The 20,992-nt window shown below is 40.2% G+C and overlaps 3 protein-coding genes across 4 annotated transcripts in view; 1 reads left to right on the top strand and 2 right to left on the bottom strand.

Annotated features, from left to right (window-relative positions):
- Window positions 1-13,529, top strand: part of LOC142852271 (ubiquitin carboxyl-terminal hydrolase CYLD-like) — a 77,318-nt gene extending 63,789 nt beyond the window's left edge. Inside the window, 8 exon segments of the mRNA XM_075976890.1 lie at window positions 128-250; window positions 2,049-2,140; window positions 2,974-3,040; window positions 7,872-8,004; window positions 8,814-8,922; window positions 9,668-9,786; window positions 10,000-10,216; window positions 11,572-13,529. Coding sequence (XP_075833005.1) covers window positions 128-250; window positions 2,049-2,140; window positions 2,974-3,040; window positions 7,872-8,004; window positions 8,814-8,922; window positions 9,668-9,786; window positions 10,000-10,216; window positions 11,572-11,756 — 1,045 coding nt within the window. The 3' untranslated portion in view covers window positions 11,757-13,529.
- Bbs2 (Bardet-Biedl syndrome 2) overlaps window positions 1-20,992 on the bottom strand; it is a 353,246-nt gene that overhangs the window by 309,951 nt on the left and 22,303 nt on the right. The window lies entirely within an intron of this gene.
- LOC142852278 (liver carboxylesterase 1-like) overlaps window positions 17,056-20,992 on the bottom strand; it is a 31,611-nt gene continuing 27,674 nt past the window's right edge. Inside the window, exons 12-14 of one of the 2 annotated variants that reach the window (XM_075976902.1) lie at window positions 20,312-20,443; window positions 18,896-18,968; window positions 17,056-17,401 (exon numbers count right to left, since the gene is read on the bottom strand). In XM_075976902.1, coding sequence (XP_075833017.1) covers window positions 17,242-17,401; window positions 18,896-18,968; window positions 20,312-20,443 — 365 coding nt within the window. In that variant the 3' untranslated portion in view covers window positions 17,056-17,241. Of the gene's footprint in view, window positions 17,402-18,561; window positions 18,665-18,895; window positions 18,969-20,311; window positions 20,444-20,992 lie in introns of those variants that run through there. The other variant, XM_075976903.1, reaches the window with a different exon arrangement.

Below are 20,992 nucleotides of genomic sequence, written 5' to 3'. Positions count from 1 at the left end.
GGCCTGTGTGGTCTGTCCATGAGTTCTTAGACCAGTGGTATCCCTTTGCCTCTTTCTACACCTTTAAGAATCTTTCTCAAATATTATTGTTTTTATAACATGAGGAAAATATTCTTTTATTTTGCAGCTTATTTGCTTTTAGTTCTGTCCTGGATACGGTTTTGATCAGACCCAAAGAAAAAACTGATATAGAGTATTATAGTGAGACCCAGGAACTACTGAGGACAGCAATAGTTAATCCTCTGAGAATGTAAGTAGAAGACATGTGTTTTGTCTTTAGTTGGTGTTCTGTTTACTGTTTTCTTGTATAGTAATTAATTTATGCTCTGGACTCATGTAGTAAAAAAAAAAGAAGTTAGTTCTCATGGAATACTGACTTTTTAAAACCTTTATTTTTCGTCCTCTGTTTATGTGTTGTTTATTCTGGGCAGTGCATTCTGTAAAATGATGGGATTCATTTGGAGTCATGCACTACAAGGTAGCAATGACATTGCACTAGAATCAAGTGAGGTATATTAAAGTGACATGGTATTTTGTTTGTTTAAAAGAATTTATTTGGGTCTTCTTTTACTCCTTTCCTAAGGTAGTTGTAAATGTGCAGAAGACCATGTAGGAAGACTTTGATGCATGATGGTGATGTGTGATGACTTCACAAGGCGTTTATGTGATGAAGAGTTAGGTTAGCCAGTGATCAGGAAACAGATAGCTCAGGGACATAGAGAACAAACTATGCAATTTAAAGTCCAACTGTGATCAATTTAAACTTTGTGATACACTTTTCTTAACAGTGAAAATAAAGATTAACATAATATATTTAAAATAACAAAATATGAAACTATAAGGAGTATTCCAAATTGTGTACTGTGTCATCTAGCTAAGAAAGTAAATTAAAAGTGAAACAAATTTCTCTAGATACTTGTTTGCCTTACTTTTCTAATCATCTTATCCTTTAATTATGTGCTTTGATTTTAATATTAATTATTTTGTCTTACACAAATTTTAAACTCCCCGATTTTTCTTTCCCTATGTAAATGACACTAGAACAGCACAGGTCAAATCTTAACTACAAGGCACATTGTCACACCCTTCCTTCTTTTGAAAATACTGTCAATCCATCAGGAAACGTTTTTTGCATATGATTGCCCAACTATTCCAGAATCATAGTTATTCTAATTTTGTCACCAGTCTATAGAAAACACTTGCTGCATGGCCTATGAGACCAAGGTGCATCTTTTCAGGCATGGTGGGATATACCTGTAATCCCAGCACTTGATAGCTCAAGAGGCTAAGGCAAGATCAGTAGCTCAGAAATTTGAGATATATTTCTTGTGTCTGCAAATGTCATATCTGTTGTTGGGACAGAGGTTTTGCTTTCTGTATTGGAAGCGCCCACACACAGAGATCATGTTTTGTTTATTTGTTTTTTTGTTGTTGTTAGGTTTCTTTAATCTCCTTTTGTATTTTTGGTGCCCTACATATAGCATTACACAAGTGGTAGGTGTTTAGTGTTTGCTGATTGCAAAGAGCTACCAAGTAAGTGGATAGTCGCTCTAAAAAGCAGGTACACAGTATGATTAGCTGGCTCTGACTTGTTCTTGTAAGCCCATGGTCTCCTATAGTCAAACAAAGAGAATGTCATAATTATGTTGACTGTTTGATTTCAGACTCTAGATTTTTAGTATCTCATCAGTTCCCTTTTCCATGTCTCTTATCCTGTGTATAAGAAGGGCTTTCTCAAATTTGGATATCCTATTTTATAAAATAAGTGTTTTAATATAATAAGCAAATGCCATTTAGAAATTGCTTTACCCAGGCTTCATAAAAAGTTCAGAATTGTATTAGTACATGGTAGTTATTTTTAAGGTGTTTACTAGTATCTGGAAATAATTCTGATTCTCAGACTTTCACTTTTCAAACTTCTGTAGAAGCCTACAGCTGTTTCTTAAAAATAAATGCCTTGTCTATTGTTTTTGTAACATGTTAGAATTGATGAAAAGTCCTTGATTATTAAGATGTGCCAGTGTCAGTTAATTCATTTTTATCAACAGATATGGATATGTGAGTGCCACAAAAACTATGAAACTGAGGAAAATATTTGAAAAAGTTGATGCTTTGTCAGGATTTACCTGCGAAGAAAAAGGTGACTCTTTTAATTTATAATATATGCATTGAAAATAACTTGAAAGTTTATCATCTAGTAATATGCTAAATTATTTCCTGAAATATACCTATTTAGTTTAGATGATTAAATTTAAGTTAGAATTATTTGAGAGGGCTAGGAGTATACTCAGTGGTGGAGTATGTAAGAGGCCTTGGGTTTGATTCCCAGCACTGTAAAAATATGAAAAGTTTCTTTTCTATGTGACATGCATATTTCTCCTGATTTTGTGATTCTTCTGAAGTGATGTGATGTGGAAGAAGTCTTTAAGAGGCCAGCCGGCTGGCTCTAGAGAAGATGACCAAGTAAAGAGCTGTCCTTGTCCCCAGCAGTGCTGTTTGGAGCTGCTTCTCTTTCTGTGATAGAGAGCGTCCCCAGCACTCAGTTTCTCACTGTGCTCCCTGTTGAAAGGGGCTGTGGAGCAGTTGGCCAGCACTTCTGTCTGCTCACAACTGAAGAATTTGCTCAGATTCAACTCCTGAATTAGTTTGTTAACTATATATTATAACCAGCTGTGGCATTTATATACATGGCTATTACTAAAATAGAAGAAAAAATAGGACATATACCAGGTATATTATACTGAAATTCCCAAAAGACATAAAAATGATTTCACTGTGTGTGAATGAGTATATTCTGTTAAATAGGGCATCATGACAACAAATGAAAAAGTAATATTTTATTATAAGTTTCCCTTGTCAGGAGAACCTGAAAGAGCTAAACTTTTAGTTAATATGTCTCTCTTAAAGAATAGAATGGTTTTTAAATTTTCTCTGTGATTCACTTAGGTTTTTTTTTGTTTTGTTTTCTCCTAGATCCTGAAGAATTTCTAACTATCCTGTTTCATGATATTTTAAGGGTTGAGCCATTGTTAAAAATAAGGTAGGTCTCAAGCTGTCTAGAAGCATTTCAGAAGTAGACCTTCTTTTACACTGCCATTGCCCAGTAGCTAAATGTTGCTAGCATAGATGTGGGTTTCACTAGCTGCTGTCCTCTCTCTGAGCTACACTTAACTTCCAGGGCACAAGTGAACCTGTCCTTTTAATTAGCCGTAGTGACAGATGTGCCCACAATTCAATTACTTATGAAATTGCATGTTAATATTTTTGAAAGTTCAGTTAGTGAACTTTAGAAAGGAATCTTATTCTAACTGAATTTAAAAAAAAGAAAGAAAAAACAGGGAGAGCATTGTTTGTGGCTTCCCATAACTTATAGTTAGCCTTAAGTTAGCTCTTTCATTCTCAGTTTAGATCTTCCTTCTCCCCATGTTGAAAGAATACCTGAGTTTACTGCGATATAGTTCTTAGTGGGATGTTTGAAATGTCTGTGCTTCCCAGGTCATTTGAATGGTGGGTCCCTCTTGATTTCAGTCTTGGTTTCTCTGGTGAAAATCTTAGGACTGTGCTGCCTACTTCCTTAAGAACCCACACTGATGAGTTCTCTTTCCTCTTGTGTCTAAGCAATGCAGTTTGAACCAGGGTTAAACTGATTGTGGGAGCAAGGAAAGTATCACAGTTAAAGTTTGGTTCTCTTCAGAAATCTCTAACTAGTGAACTGGCATGATGCATAAGCATTGGGTGTACATACTTATTAGCAAGTCCAAGTTGGGAATCGCTTTCTATGGACCTAGAAAATCCTAGAGAATTATTTACAAAGATTTAAGAAAAGAATTTATTATAGTCTAGCCATGTAAAAATTAATCATGGAAAATCAACAACATTTTTTTATTCCTTCAAGCATATAGAAAAAGGAATATTTTATGTTTAAGAAAGAAAAATAAGCAATCATTGTTTTCAAAGATAGAGTTAAAAAAGATTTATGCTGAGCTACAAGGCAGATTTGATTAATTAGTGAGAAAGAGTAAATAATTAAATATGTTAATATTTTAGTTTGTTTTATTCTTTTGATGATTTTTACATTCCAACTCCAGTTTCCCCTCCTTCCTCTCTTCCTAGTCCTTTCCTCCCACCTTCTCCCTCTTCCCTCATCCTCTCCTCCTTCATTTCTATTCAGAAAAGGGCAGGCTTCCCATCTCCATAAAGGAAACATGGAACATCAAGTTGCATATCAAGACTAGACACCTCCCTTGTATTAAGGCTGGAAAAGGCAATCCAATAGAGTTCCCAAAACTGGCAGAAGAGTTAGAGACAGCCCCTACTCCCACTGATAGGAATGTATATTGACAGAATCTTAATCTATTGTCTTTACTTTTTCTAAAAACTCAAAACAATGATTTTAGAGTTTTCTACAAAATGAAGTGGGTAAAAATGTTGGCGGGTTCTTTTATTTAAAAAAAGAATTCTACTGTAACTTGTAAAGGCAAAGCAATAAACATTAAAACAGTATATAATTAGAAGTATTTATCAGTAGACTTGAGTAGAAAACTCAATAGCATTGAAAGAAAAAAATAGCATGATATAGGATATATGGTAGTTAGTTTGGGAAGAAAAGGTCGGGTTTTTTGAGGTTGGTTTCTTTTTCTTTTCTTTTTTTTTCTTCTTAGTTTTGTTGTGAGATAAACCTCTAAACATATCTGTAAAAAGTTTTCTGATTGGGTTGAGGCTGAGAGTGTGAGGTGCAGTTGTAGTGGGACTGTACCTCAGCCGGTGTCCCTGCCTCTGCAAGGGAAGCAGATGGAGATGAATGCAGGTGCTCAGCTCACTTTCTCCTTCTCATTCTGGGGCCCAAACTTGTGAAATTGTGCTGCCCACATTTAGGGTGGATCTTCTCACCTCAACCCAATCAGAAAACTTTTTACAGTTATGTTTAGAGGTTTATCTCATAGATGATCCCAGATCCTGTCAAGTTAACAATGTTAACATCACAAGACCACTTATTGTCAACTTGATACCCAAATATGTCATTTAAAAATACATTTAATTTTATTTTTAATTGTGTGTATGAGTTCAGTGCCAACAGAGGCCAGAAGAGGATGTCAGATTTCCTTAAGCTGGAGTTACAGGCAGTTGCGAACTACCTGTTGTGGGTTCTGGGGACTGAGCTTTGGTCCTCTGTAAGGGCAGTGTCCTGTCTTAACCTCTTGATAGCTGAGACATTTCCTACCACTTTTGGTTATGAGCCTTAGTTTTTTATTTTTTTTTTAATGGCTGAACTCTCTCTCTCTCTTAGGCCCCAAGTTTTTTTAGACAGGATTTCTTTGTGTAACAGTCTTGGCTACTGGCTGTCCTGGAATTCACTTTGTAGACCAGACTGACCTCAAACTCATAGAGATCCACTTGCCTCTGTCTCCTGAGTGCTCAAATTAAGTGCATGATTCACCACACCCGAATTAAACATATGATTTTAAAGCTATTACTTTCTACTCTTTGTCCCGATAGGTTCTTGGTCATCTTTAATGCAGAATACATTCATTCTAACTTCAGAAGTTTCCATAATTTTTAATGTTCCAACACTGTTCAAAAATAGTCTTTTTAACCATGAGTTCCTGAAAAACCAATAAACAAGTTTTATACTTCCAGCTTACAGTGGCACAGGGTTGGTTCTCATCCCAAAAGAAAGGAGTTGGGGGCAAAGCAAGCAAAGAATGGTCAGACCAAAGCAAGAGTAACAAGAGCATCAAGGCAGAAGTCACAAGCTTCACAAGCTCATCATGGAGCTGCAGGATTTTGGAATGAGTTTAGGACCTCAGGACTCACCTATTATGGTCCAAACCACACCAATCCATGAATGTTTTTATATTCATGTTTGTAAAATGTCAATATCCACTTTTTAAAATTTATCAAATTTGTATTCTTGTGCCCTTGGATTGTCCGTGGTGGAAAATACAACCCAACTAGCATGGCTTGGTACAGTTTCATAACTTGGTTATGATTCTGTAGGTTTCCAAACTTCTAAAACACTAGCCGTGGGGGTATTTAATTATTTTTATCATTTTTTAAAATTTTTATAAACCCCATATTGTATATTGAGTATGTTTCCCCTGTACCTCCATACTTTCTATCCCTTTCCATGTCTCCCTCCTCATAGTTCCTTTGTTCCTTAGGCAGCATCATGTCTACTTTCATGTCATATACAAATTAATGCTTTTTGTCTCTCTGTAGAAGATCGAGGAGCCATAAATGGGAGAAAACATACATTGTTTCTCTTTATGGAACTGGTTGAATATGTTTAGTATGTTTATTTCCAATTGTATCCATTTTTTTATACTGACATACTTTGTTCTTTATGGTTAAAAGGACTCACCTGTGCATATGATTTGAGGAGTGATTTTTGTTGTTTTGTTTTTCGTTTTAGGTTTGGTTTGATTTTTTGAGACAGGTTTCTCTATATAGCCGTGACTGTCCTGAAACTTGCTTTGTAGATCAGGCTGGCCTCGAACTTACAGAGATCCACCTGCCTCTGTCTCCTGAGTGCTGGGATTAAAAGTGTGCACCACCATGCCTGGACCTGGAAGTGAGTTTTGAGTGGCTGTTGTTCCTCCCAGTTTTCTGCTACAGTGTTAGGACACTATGTATCTCTTCCTCCATTAACTAGCTGCCATGCCTCCTCCTGGCCATCCTTGATTTTTCTGGGTGTGATTTTTTTTTTACCTCTGTTATTTTTGTTTTCCCTTCTATGCTATTTTTAACTATGAATGTTTTCTATGACTTTTTTCTATGAGTTTTTCTATGATTTTTTGTAGTCATCAACAACCAATTAAGATGTTATTCTAGAATAACTGCTAGTTTCTTGAATTATAATCTGTTCTTATTAGCTTTGAGTTCTCAAGAGTGCTGTAGCTAGTTACCAGATTTTATGTTTTGTAAATTCAGGACATAATTTGCTTGGGGCACCTGAAGATCACAATAGGCTGCTCCCTGAATTACAGAAGTTTTGTGATAAGAACTGCTGATAGTTTTTTTCTTCTAAAACTCTTGAAATCTAGACATACATTTAAATAATCTGATTCTAAACCCAGACACTTGTCTAAAAAAGATAAGCGGTAAGCTGAAAGATGAAAAACAATTTCCTCAGTAGAGTTAGTTTTAATGGTTACTAGTAAGCTGGTAAGGGAAGGGAGATGTTGGACACCTCATGTTTCACCGTGACCATTTACCTGGTGTTTGTCAAGATGGTGGGTGAGCATCTAAAGAGCTGCTGGTAGCTGAAAGCCTAGAGGATAGTTGTTAGGGTTCCTGGGAGTCACACCTTGCCCTGCTTTGACTTGCTAGAAAATTATCCCTCCCTCCCTCCCAGGGCTTTTATATTAGGAAGTAAAGAAGTTTGATTTAGAAGGTCTAAGAGTCCGTCACTGAGGCATTGTAGCATTTGCTCTAGTCAGTAAAAGCAGTGCTCACATCTGTCTGTAAGTTCAGTTCCTGGGGACCTGACATCCGTGGTAAAACACCAATGTACATAAAATAAAAATTAATTTTTTAAAAAAAGTAGCTGCTACTTTCTAGATTTGGAGGGAGAAGAACTGATTATTGTTCATATAGTGTTTCTTGTCTGGAATATTATTCTTCATTTTTCTTGTGATGGCAAGAGAACTTTCGAATAATTTATAAAGAAGGCAGGAGAAATAATTTATGAGATCTTATGCATAAGCACATTTAATTATCTCTCTGAATCATTGTCTTTCACCTGGTGTGTGGACAATCTAAAGCTGGACATGAGCATTATGATGCTGTGTCCTCAGGTCTGTCAGATGCTTCATACTCGATTCAGGCATTTGGTAGATGGCTTATATGCATTTCTTCCTGTGTGCTCCCAGATCAGCAGGTCAGAAAGTCCAAGACTGCAACTTCTATCAGATCTTTGTGGAAAAAAATGAGAAAATTGGTGTTCCTACAGTTCAACAGTTACTAGAATGGTCTTTTATCAACAGTAACCTTAAATTTGCAGAGGTTAGTGATTCTAACTGGACTTGTACTACTACTTTATTTTGTTTCTAATCAATGCTAGATATTAAACTCAGGCCTTTTGTACACACTACCCCAAGTGATGCCCCACTGAACCACACCTATCTATCACTGTGCTTTAACCAAGAATAGTTTGAAGAAATAGTTAAGAAGACACTTTTTTTTTTTTTTAAAAAAAAAAGGTATTCTAACTTTGTTCTTTTTAAAGATAGCCGCTTAGCTGAAGTTGGAATGTTTTAGATTTGGGTTGCAAAGGGAACAAAAGCTAATTTTTAAGTTTATAGTAGCTTAATGCAAAGATATGTGTGCATACGTGTTTATGTTTTCAGTTGTCATTTTTCCCATGCATAGTATCTAAACATGTCAAAGGTAATGTTATTTTTTCTCCCTCTGTTAAGAGATAAAATACCAATAAATTCTTGTGTATGGGTTTGCTAAGGAATGCAATAGAAACGTCTCTTTGACTGTCAGAATGTGTGATCTCTGCAGTGCATGCCGTGGTCTGTTTTATCATGTTCATCTCTGGGGGAGTCTGGAAAATCTGTAGCTTATTGCTGCTCTGCATCCACACTGCACATTCACAAGTGGGCTCTGCTTCATGGGCCAACAGCCCTGCTGAAACCACTACTGGGTTTGACAGCTATGACTATTGCAGTTTCACAGGGAACCTCGTTAGTACAGGGGTTAGGACTCAAGGCTTTGGACATGCTAAGTAAGCACTATATTGAGCTAAGTCCCCAGCTCCTTAGGACTTTGGTTTCTAAAACGATGTGTCTTTTTTTTTCTGTTTTTAGGCACCATCATGCTTGCTTATTCAGATGCCTCGTTTTGGAAGAGACTTCAAAATGTTCAAAAAAATTTTCCCTTCTCTAGAATTAAATATAACGGATTTGCTTGAAGACAGTAAGTATATAGTCCTTTCTTTGTTTTTTGTTTTGTTTTGTTTTAGAAATAGTTGGCTTGGACTTTTCATTAGTTATGGGTAATGGGTATAGTACTTCTGACAGGTAATTCAGTATTTGAAGAGCTTAGACATACTAACTCAATAATTTGACTGCTAGAATTTATTCTAAAAAAAGAGGAAAAAATAAATAATTTAAATGCAAATTTATTTACTATCTGACAAGAAATTAGAGACAAGAAATGTTAATAAGAGGGAAGTGGTTAACTGGATTATATGTCTAAACAATAGACCTATGTGAAAACAGTGTGTGGTAGTTATAGTGGAAGGGAAAGCATCGAGAGGCTAGATGAGAGAAGCTTGAGATACACATGTACCTGGGTGCACATACTTATATAAATATTCAGACGTAAAATTGTTACAGAAAGTTCATAATGGCAGTGATTGTTACTTACTGACTTAAGATCATATGTGCTATTAGTCTTCAATACTTACTTTATATCTTTGAACATTTCATGACCAGAAGAACAATTTTAGAATAGGTTAACAAAAATGGCTATATGAAAAAAAGTCCTTAAAAAAAATACTACAGATACAAAAAAAATCCAAATGAAATTTTAAGAGGGTCAGAAAGGACTAGGCCTTTCTTCTCCCCAACCCCTAAGCATCCTTGTTTTCAAAGTATAGCTTTTACTTTTATCGACAGAATGTCTTTTAAAAAGGCTTCTTCCTTCCCTCTTTGCGTAGCTCCCAGGGAGTGTCGCATCTGTGGAGGACTCGCAATATTCGAGTGCAGAGACTGCTATGAAGACCCCGACATCATAGTAGGGAAAATCAAGCAGTTCTGTAAGACCTGCTGCACTCAGGTAATCCACACTCACTGCACCAGTCAGAGTCAAAGGGCATTTTAAACATTCACAGTAAATGTTATTGCTCATGTCTCTTCTGCCTGTGTGTGTGTGTGTGTGTGTGTGTGTGTGTGTGTAGAACTTGGCTGTGGTGGTCAATGAAAGTGATTAGAGTCTGCCCTTGAAACATGGCATTTCGCTCACTTGTATTTTCTTCATGGTCCATTTTAGGTTCACCTCCATCCGAAAAGAATGAATCATACCTATCACCCAGTATCACTTCCCAAAGACTTGCCTGACTGGGACTGGAGACACGGCCGCATCCCCTGCCAGAAGATGGAGTTATTTGCTGTTCTCTGCATAGAAACGAGCCACTATGTTGCTTTTGTGAAGTATGGGAAGGATGATTCAGCCTGGCTCTTCTTTGACAGCATGGCTGATCGAGATGGTATTTAAAACTTGTCTTTTGGAGGGAGATGCTTCCTAGTGAGAGCACGTGTTTGTGGTAATAGGGTATTTTGTGAGCAGATTCTTGAAAGGATACCACAGTGTGATGGACTTTATTCTTCAAAGGGTATTACTAATTCTGCTCCTCAAACTAAGGAGCGATAATGTTGTGCCATCTTGGTCCTTACGTGGGTTTGTTAAAGAATCCTAGCCATAATCCCAGACTTGGGAAGTAGAGGATTGTGAATCAGAGGTCAGTTTGTATTGCATAGTGAGAACCTGTTTCAATTTGTCCCACCTCAAAAGAAAAAAAATCCTAAAATTTATTTAGAGCTGATTTTACCTTCTTCTTCTTTGCATTTTTATATACAGTAGAGTAGCCATTTATTGAGGACATAAATGCCAAACTCTGTGGAAATCCTTTGGTCATGGAAATCATGCCTGTTTTTCTATTGTCTAAGCTAACATTAAAGGTGGTGAAGGTTGCATGGTTTGTATTTAACTCAGTCTTCCTGATCTCATGCATTTTATTTCAGAAAGAAACCTTTACTCATTGGGATGTTTTTAGGAAGCTTAGTCATTACTTAGTACACACTTGAGTGACAGGGGTCTTGGTAGTAAGGTACTTGTCACAGTACCTGCCCATACCCCATTTACTCTACAGCTCTTCTTCCAAGCCCTAGTTCCCCAGGTCTTCAGGTGTGACAGTTTAATAACCAGAGGCACCGAGTGATGGCTTCTTGACCAGAGGCCCAAGCTGTAGACCAACAGTTCTTCATTTCTGCATAGCTCTGATGCCTGAGGGCACAGACCACCCCTGTGTGTGCTTCACTCAGCATTAGCAGCATGACTTTTGGGAACGCACCTGGGAGAGCAAATCTGATCATCAGAGCACATGCGTGTTCTGATGATTAGTATCTAAATCAGCCGCGCTAGAGGTATGCAAGTATGTTCTTAAAACATAGGGAAACAGTAGCGCTCACAATTGGCTTCTTGTGGAAAAGAGTCAGGCTGCTAGTGTCTGGGAAGGACAGAAAAGTCTGAGGGGCCTAGAGTAGCAGCCTGCAAATCGGGACTGCAGCTTTTCCTAAGTGTGTGTCCTTTTACCAGGTTGTTTCTTTTTTTTTTTTTCACTTTTCTCTGCTTGAGCCCTCTCAGAAGCCAATAAAAGGAGACCATAAATCTAGAAACTGAAAGTCAAACAAAGTTTTGTTTGTTTGTTTGTTTTGTTTTGTTTTTGATTCTGGGAGTCAGTCTTCACTAAATTCTAGGATAGTAAAATTGTTCTGGTGGGACAGGCTGCCAAGAGGACTTAGAAATTTGCTGCCCTAATGAGAGCTCTCTCTCTCTCCCTAGGGGGTCAGAATGGCTTCAACATTCCACAAGTGACACCCTGCCCCGAAGTGGGAGAGTACTTGAAGATGTCTCTTGAAGAGCTGCACTCTTTGGATTCCAGAAAGATTCAAGGCCGTGCACGCAGACTTCTTTGTGATGCGTACATGTGCATGTACCAGAGTCCAACCATGAGCTTGTACAAATAACATGTCATCTGAAAGGGGCAGAGGCCAAGCACAAAGCTTAATACCATGTTTTTTTCCAGCTGGCACCCATTGCCGGCAATGGGTGTCTTTTGTGTTGATGGCCCTTTAGCAAAGGATTCCTGTGTTTTTAAACAAATTACTTTTATGTTCTTGAAGTATTTAATAAGCATTTTGCACTCTAGGAAGCATGTTTTGTTGGTTTTTTAAAAGTTTAAATGAAGTTTAGTTTAAATGAAGTTAAGTTTTGTTTTCTTTAAGTTTATTGAGTTTATTGCATTGATAATATAATATTTTTGGAAAGATACAATTTTAATTGTGACGTCTAAAATCTTGAAGTCCATTGAGGATGTAAGTAAATATTTCTTCTTATGGACCAATGATATCCTTCTCAGAGTAGATAGGTCATGAGACCTCTGTTTAAAAACAAGACTGCCCTCCTTGGGCTTGGTGATTTCGGCACCACTCCCAGTGCTTCACCAGGGAGATGGTTGTTTAGTTCCCTAATGCAGCTGGGATAGGCGGAGAAGATGCAATGGTGGAAACTGGTGAGCAGAAAGGGGCCGGAGGAGGCAGTGAGCCGCCCATCACAGCAGAGGGCAGGACTTGTGGAGGCAAACTTCTGTGGCTTTGGGCCTTGGCCCTCTTATCAAGATGTCAAAGTGTGACTTCCTGGTAAGGAATTAGGCTCCTGTGTGAGCTGTTGTCAGTTGTGTCAGGTGGGGGACTGGCTGCAGTTGTTGAGAGTCTATGCTTTGTCTTATTCTAGATCCTAAAGGGTTTCTCTTGGGCCCAAGCTGAGCGGCAGAGATGGCAAGGAATAGTGAACAGTGGTAATACTGGGGATAAACCCTTGCTGGTGGGTGGCCTTAAATGGCATTACTTTATCCTCAAGAGTACCGCAGGGTCCTGGCCACTGTCCTGGCAGTGCTGACTGTTTAGTGTCATCAGATTTTGGTCCTCATTTTCTTCCTAACGGATTTGAGGGAGAAGGGCTGTTGATGTAGGGCTGGTCCTTCCAGGCACCGTAGGCCTCTGCACAGTTCTCTTGTGCTTTTCAATACTGTCGATGTTCAATAATTATTCATTCTAAAGGGATTATGCACAAGACACAGCTGTCTTTGGTTGTATATTATGAAATAGCCTTGTATTGTGGGGTGTTAAATCTGGAGAGTCGCCCTCATACTCAAAGTATTCATTAAAAAAATATCCTGAGGTGGGGGTTCCTTGGACCTCCCACAGGACAGGGAACCCTGATTGCTTTTTGGGCTGGGGGGGGACTTAATTGGGAGAGGGGGGAAATTGCATTATAAAGATATATAATTAAAATCTCAACATTATAGATTCAAAGAGAACTTACATTAAAGAACATCAAATTGCTAATGATTTCAATGTTAGAGATAATTAAACTTATAAAGAAAAAAAATTAAAAAAGAATAAAAAAAATAAAAATATCACAAGAGGGACAGATTGCAATTCTCAAAAAAAAAAAAAAATCTCCTGATACTCCCTAGGGGTGTGTGGCTATTATCAGGCTGACCCAAAGGAACACATTTTGTATTCCATTTCCTTTACTGGTATCTTGTTAAAAATTTTTTGCCTGAAGAATATTCTTTTGTTTATGGAAACATGAATAACATTGTATAAAACAGTCCCTTTCTGTCAGAATGCTCCAATGTAGCCTTAATTTTGTTAAACGAGACGATTGAAGTGCTAATATGGAAAGAGATGTCCCATGTACTATTTCTGTATCATTAAAACACAGTTTTTATGGTTCTTTCTCTTTGATTTCTTTAGGGGAAGGGTCTTGGGTTGGGCGAACATAGAAGTTGCTTCTTCATCAAGCTTCCAGGCACACATTGTGTCTAGGGCATGTTTTAGGGTGTCGCCATTTGACTCTGGGTCATGGCATGGCCTCTACCCACTCTGGATATGTGCTGGCTATGGCTCATCACCACCATCTCTAAGCCTCCAAACACAGCTTAATCCTCCCAAGTTGCTATTTCACCTGCAGGTATGTGGCCAGAGCTGTGTGTTTCACAGGGTGCATGCTGGGCGTAAGAACTGCCAAGGACATGGCTGCTTCTCTGTAATGCCCAGGGAATGATCCCATGACATTTTCGGAACTGAATTTTTACTCCAGGCTTCTTTTAGATAATAAAATGCATGAGAAGTCCGGCTTCCTTGGAGACTAAGCCCCTCACTGCTTACAGGAAGGGACACTAGACTGATCTGAGTTTTATTGCTGCTATAGTATGTCAAGGTTTCTGTTTAGAAAACCCACAGCTTACAACATGACCGTGCTGGTAACAGCATGCCGCAGCTCTACTTTTTCCTGCTGAATTCAGAGGTTGGCAAACACTTTCAGAGATTTTCCTCTTGCATTTGGGCCTAGTGATGTGACTGGCATTGCGCTGCCCACCTGTGTATACGAACAGTCAAGTGAAGATCCAGTCTTTGCTGAGGAAAGCTGACCTAGCCAAAGGAACTCCGATCCTACCCTTGACCCCTGGCCAGGCTCCCTGACACAGTCTGAAGGATGGGACGCACTGTCAGTAAGGGTTTTCCATCCTGGCTAGAGGTCGGGTCTGCACAAGGATGTTTTCCCATGGTGCTCACGGCTGGACGTAGGCCCATGGGAATATCCTAAGGTGACTCAGAGGTATTTGTCTCTTGTGCAGCCAAGTAGGAACCACTTATGGACAGAGTTTTTTAAGGGAAGTAATCCTCACATCATCCCTTCTGGGAACCTTCTGCTCCAGTGGAAGATAGGCTGTGGGTGAAAGTTCCAGAGGGGAAGTAGAAAAGTATGGGAAAGCTGCTGACTCAGCCTTTGAAGAAAGGTAGGGGACGTGTGTGTTGGATGTAGGAGATTGAGTTTAGATGCAAGGTGGGAGAAGGTTTGAATAAAGAATACTGATGAGGCAGGAGAGATGGTTCAGTGGTTAAGAGCACTGGCTGCTCTTCCCCAAGACCTGAGTTCAAACCCCCTACACCCACATGGTGGCTCACAGCCATTGGAAGTTCCAGTCCCAGAGGAATTTTCTGGACTCTGAAGGCCACATCGGTGCACAGAAATACATGCAGGCAAACACCTATGCACATAAAAGCAAAGATTAAAAAATTTAGAAAGAATACTATTATAGGCACTGTGAGGATGCTATGTGTTTTGTTTGGGAAACACTCCAAAGTGTGTGTGAATTCCACATGTTGTTTCTGATGTCATTAAAAAGAACAACCCACCAGTTATGGGGAACAACAGTTGGGGACAGTTTCATGCCTGTCTTCACCTTTGGTGAACAGCAGGTCTCGGTGGCCTGCCAGCCATGGTGGGGAACAGCTTTACAGTGTTCAGTTTTGATGGTAGGGGTTGTTTTTGGGATCTGATTACAGCCGGGAGGTGATTGAAGACTGACCTGCAAATTATGGAAACTGGGTGATTTCTCTTAGCAAGGAGCTCTTGTTACAAAGAGCGACTAAAATCTGCAAGGATTTTATCATTCGACACTACCGCTTTTCAAGACTGTATGTCAGTGTGGTGGGCTCTGCTTGGTGGCCGGTTGGTCTCACCAGCCTGTGGAATAAACACTTCCCAGCTCTGTGCTCCACTAGCCACAGAGGACCAAGGCTGCTAGGGGTTGTCATGAGGTGTGACACAGCAGGCAGACCTGCTAAGTCAGAGGTTCCCCCAGAGAAGCATTAGGGGAGGTCTTGAAGACAGCGACTGCAGGCCTGGAGGATGGGAAGCTGAGTGCAGAGTGTGGGGGACATGGGAGCAACCCTGATGGTTTCCTCTGCTTGTTTTGTGGCAGACTCCTTACCATGGCCATTGCAAGCTATCAGAGCTCAGCAGCTGGAACTGGAAAGGGGCACAGAAGTGTTCTTCAGAAAAGTGCAGAGCATGTCCACTCCAAATGCTAGAATCCAGACCAAGTCTCTGCGCACTGCCTGGGAACCTGGCCTAGCCCAATACCGTTTTCCCAAGTGGCAGTGTGGTGGGGCACAGTCATACCCACTCACCTATTCTGCGTCGGTCTGGCAACAGCCGAATTGTGGAACTGTGACAGAAAACTTGAGGCCTGCACAGCCTAAAGTAATTACTCTCTGGCTAGTTCCAGAAAAGTCTACCCGCTACTGTTATGGCTTTATAAGACAGATACGTAAAGGAAGGGTTGAGTCTCTAAAGGTTGGTCTTCTTGTACATGTAATTAATTATGTATCTCTCTCCTCTGTTCTTCCTCTTCCCTCTCTTCCTTGCTCTCTCTCTCTCTCTCTCTCTCTCTCTCTCTCTCTCTCTCTCTCTCTCGGTGAACTGGAATTTGCCATAATCCTCCTGCCTCGGTTTTCTGAGTACTGGGACTACAGGTGTCAATCAGCTCTTCTGCTCGGTTTAACTTCCATAACGGATGTGTTAAAGACATAGTCCACTGCTGTCCATCCCTGAAGATTTAACTCTCGCTTCTCAGGGGCCCCTTGCGTGCATGCTTGTTTACCACGGACTCCTCCAATGCCCTGCACGGACCGTTCTCCCTGCCCTCTTCACCCTCCTAGAACATTTGCTCTGACCTGTTGTTTGCTGCGGTCTCAGAACTGGCAGCAGGGCCTTCTCTGGTTCTGTGGTCCCTGTCCTGCGAGCCTGACACATAGCAGGCGCTCAGAGGCTTGACTGGGGGCACGGAGCTGTTAGCCCCTTATCCAGATAAGCCGTTCTATTCACTACTGTGGACACAGTCAGAACCGGATCACTTTCAGTCCATTCGAGAAAGTACAAGCAAAGCCCGTAGAGTAGATTCTGTCCTTCTGGTGCAATATGCCATGGGTGTAGGCATGAATATGAAGGGCCTGATGATTGCCCTGCTATCTTTCAGTCTTCTTTTATCCCCATTACTGCTTTATGTGACCCAAATCTACCATCTTGGAATGGCAGTATATATTTTATTACACTGTCTTACAGGAGTGTAAATTATTCTTAAATTGTGTGTAAATTGTTTTATAAGTGCTCTCTTGGGTGGGATCATTTCTCAGTTCTGTCATTCCTGCCCTGTCTGGGATGCGTGGGTCTTTGTGTGGACCCTGGACAAAGTGGCACCAGAGAAATCTCATGTCTCTCACAGTGCACCTGTTTCCTTTAGACAGTAGGGCAGTCAATCATTTATCCACACCTTGCAGAGGTCACATCTTATGGTGTTAGAACTCTCTCCATACTTCCCTCTCTAAGGCCCATAGATTCATCTTGAGCCAAAGACTCTGGTTTCATTGCCAGGGGAATGGTTTTGTAATCTTAAAATTTGAGAACATAAAATCAAATGTTTCTCCTTATTATATTTGTACAGTATGCTACACAACTCTCTGTCTTTTTCCATTGTGTTGATATAGCATCCCACATGTGTCTATGTCCTCAAAAATAGGATGCTTTTATTTGGAAACAACTTCTGTGGAATATCTCTTTAGCTGGCTCCAGGTTCTCAGATCTGGCTGGGCCTCCTGATCAGAGCTCAATGTGCTTCCTCTTGGCTCTGAGCTCAGTCCAAAAGGCCACTTCCTTGACTTTCAGCCCATGAGCTGCCTGTGTTGGGACTCCAATCTGCAGGTACCCTTCCTTCTGGTCATATTGTGGCCAATGGGGCAGCCCTTCCCCATTGGGGTTCCTGTGAATAGAATAAAAAGAGAAAGTCACCAAATCAGCTACGCTGTCCCCATGGTGCTCAGAGATGTGCAAGAATGTCCTATGGTTTGCCAAGAAACCAATAACCTTCCACAGATAGACAGATCTCTAGCTCCTGGGACAGTTCTCTCTCTCTCTGTCTCTTTCTCTCTCCCCCACATCTCTCAAATCTTGTTATGATTTAAATCTTACATTTTCTGTAAATCCTCCTGTGTTACAGATTGATACTATCTGGGAGCTAGTGGAATAGAGGGTGGGGAATAGTTGGGAAAACCAGATCACGAAGGCTTTGAACAGTGCTGGGGTTCCATTCTTCATGTCACAGCTTCCTGATGACTAAGCATTTAACTGGTGCCCTCCTTACATTGTGGCAGTAGCATGTCAGCATGCACAGCACCAGAGTGGTAGCTGAAAAGATACATCCTGAACTGCGGAAAGAGAGACTGCATTTGACATGGACTTTTGAAACCTCAAAGATTTTGTTGAAGGAGTGACATTCTTCTTACAGCAAGACCACACCTCCAAATCCTTCTAATCTAAGCACATGGTGACTGAGCATTCAACTATATGAGCCTATGGGGGTATGTTTTTATACCCATATATTAATATGGTATTAGTTTATCCATTTATACCCAGAACCCAAGAGAAGAAACAGAGTCTGCAGGAAAAGAATGCATTTCCAAGCTTTTCATAGCCCATGTCTGTCAACAGACTTTTGGATGTTTGAAAAGGAGATTTAGGATTTAAATGCTTCTCTCTTAGATTCTGGACTTGCTTTTTGGTTTGATTTTTCCCATTCCTTCCTTTAAAATAGGAATGTGTGGTCATTGTCCTTACATCTTGGAAATTTGTTACTTTTTATTTGTGTTGTTTCTCATAGCAAAGGTTTACCTGAGCCTGGAAAGTCTTTGAACATGGATATCAAAGCAATGTTAAAAGTATTAAGTTAGGAATTTGTGGAAATGAGTTTTGTGATGGACATGAACTTCTGAGGATTGTGAGCTGGTTATAATTTAGAGCTCAATACTACCCATAAGCTCATGGATTGAAGCCTTTATCCTCACCCGATGGTGCCATTGGGACATGACAGAAAGGTAATAAAGAGGGACTTGCTGGAGGAGGATGATCATGGGTGACTTGCCCGAGGACAGTGTTAGGATCCTGGCCTTTTGTTCCCCTTCACAAGCATCAGGAGGTAAGGTGCTATGCCCTACATATGATCCCCACACGGTGTTCTCTTCTGACACTAGAGCTCATAGGCACAAGAAACAAAGCTTGAAACCTCTCCTTCTGAGCCCAAGTTCACATTCTCACCTCATCTTGAAGTACACAAATCATCCAACTGCACAGCAGGTTAGCCCAGCTCTCACTGGACTGCTTTGGTCCCAGGGTAAGAAGGATGATCACTCAAACTCTAGAAAACTACTCCTTCCTCTTAGGTAGGATTCAGGTCTGGCAATATTGCCCCCAGCCTCACCCATTCCGAGCAAAGTTGGCCCAGAATTTCATCACCATCTTGCTGAGACTGATCTCCTCCTCTGAGGCACCATCTGTGCGGAAAAAGATAAAAAATTAACCTTCTTAATTTAAGGTGTGGTTAATGAGCTGTAGTAGCAGTGCAATCTGAGCCCCTTTAATAAATGCAGTGTTGTGTACGAACACATCGGGCTGAATGTGTCCGATCGATCCTATGATCCTAATCCCTGAAGATAAATGGGGTCAGGCCTGGTTAATATTTGAAGGGGAGAAATGCACTCTTGACCTTTATCAAATACTCACTAAGCCAAAAATCTGCCTTTTAAGAAGATCTTTGTGAGTGTACCTTCTATTTAAAGTTAAGAGGAATGTTTCAGATGCCCTATGCCTTTCTCTTTCATACTGACCTGCCTGGTGTCCATCTCCATCGAAGTCCAATGGCAACAAGACTCAGTTTCCCCAGTTTTACCCCCAGAGTTGCTGCCCCTTAGGTTTGTTCTCAACCTCTTACATATATACCTCTTCATAGACTCTGAAAATATCACAACTGGGAGATGCTTTGGGACACTGGTGTGCCATGTGGGACATACCATAGGTCACACATTATATACAATTGTTGAAAAGTAAATTATTAAAGATTTTTCTAAAAGGTTCCTTAAATATCATATCTTTAAATATATTTAAATGTATGGTATATATTAGATAGCTAGACAGGTAGGAACATGATAATCCTTATTCAAATTAGAAATTTTCTAATATTTCCCTTACTCATATTCTAGTATTTATGGGAGGAAAATGAAATACTGGCATTCTTGCCCTAAAGGGCCTGTGGGTGACTATGGTGGTCTGAATAAAAGTGGTCCTCAAGGGGAATGGCACTATATGGAGGTGTGGCCTTGTGGAGGAAGTGTGTCATTGTGGGGATGGTCTTTTTACGTCTCTTTTGTTCAAACTTCCCTCAGTGTGACTGCAGGTTGACTTCCTGTTGCCTAGAAGATGTAGCACTCTCAGCTCCAGCACCACGTCTACTTGCACACCAGCCGCCATGCCTGGGTCATGATGATAATGGACTGACTGAACCTCTGTTACTGTAAGTAGGCCATTGCAATTAAATGTTTTCCTTCTACGAGTTTCTGTGGTAATGGTGTCTCTCCACAACAACTAATTCAGTGGTCTTCTATTTCTCTTATTGGTGTCTCAGCAGGATTCTGAGAATGACTGTGGTTGGGGACACATTAACACAATCCCATTGTGTGTATTAAAAAAGCAGAAAGGCTGGGGACTGTTCTATAGCTGAGCCCCATTACAGAGCATCAGAAACACCACTTTAAAAGGAGACACTTTATCAAGGCCATCAAGAAAAAATCCAAACCCAGTTCTCAGATCACCAAGGCCACAAAGAGGAAACAGACTTTACCTTTTAAAAAAGGGGCTCCCCATACAGAGAAGAGATCATCACCATGGTCTCCTTTCACTGTCTTGGGTCTCATTTCTGATACGAGGCTTGGCCCATGTTGAAACTCATACATGTAGGTAGGGGCTCCAGCATCTGGGGAGACATGGATTCATGCACAGTTCACATTTCCAGATATACACCTGGATGGTGTCAAGGTCTTAGGCCCTTCAGTTATTATCACTCTTTGGCTTCATAGGAAATGGCTTTAGGAAGTCCCAGTGATTTGTTTGGGTTTACATAGCTGGTTGATGTAGTCCTAGGATTTGAAGAAGATGCTTACTGAATGAACAGTGAATGGATCCTCACATGCAGCGACTGAATGGGATGAGTGTCAGTCATGACGCATGTGTATTGATTCCTATAAGATCTAGAACCTCATAATTGCATCTAGTCTAGCTCTGGGCTTTGAATAGATTCTCAGGTCTTCAGAGGCATAAGGAAATGAAGACACATAAATAAGATGCTGAGATAGAATGATCTGTCTCTTGTGTTTCATGAAACCACAAAACTGGAGGCTCATGTTTTATCTCCAACTTCATTAGTAGCCCAAGGATAAGGTCATTTTTTTTAAGTTTTTTCAGACTATATATTCTGATGAAATTTTTCCTTCCTCCAACCCCTCCCTGTTGCTCCCCTCCAAGC

Source organism: Microtus pennsylvanicus, chromosome 6, assembly GCF_037038515.1.
Source record: "Microtus pennsylvanicus isolate mMicPen1 chromosome 6, mMicPen1.hap1, whole genome shotgun sequence".
Taxonomy (NCBI): domain Eukaryota; kingdom Metazoa; phylum Chordata; class Mammalia; order Rodentia; family Cricetidae; genus Microtus; species Microtus pennsylvanicus.
Note: the sequence above shows the minus strand (reverse complement) of the source record. Positions and strands in the feature narration are given on the sequence as shown.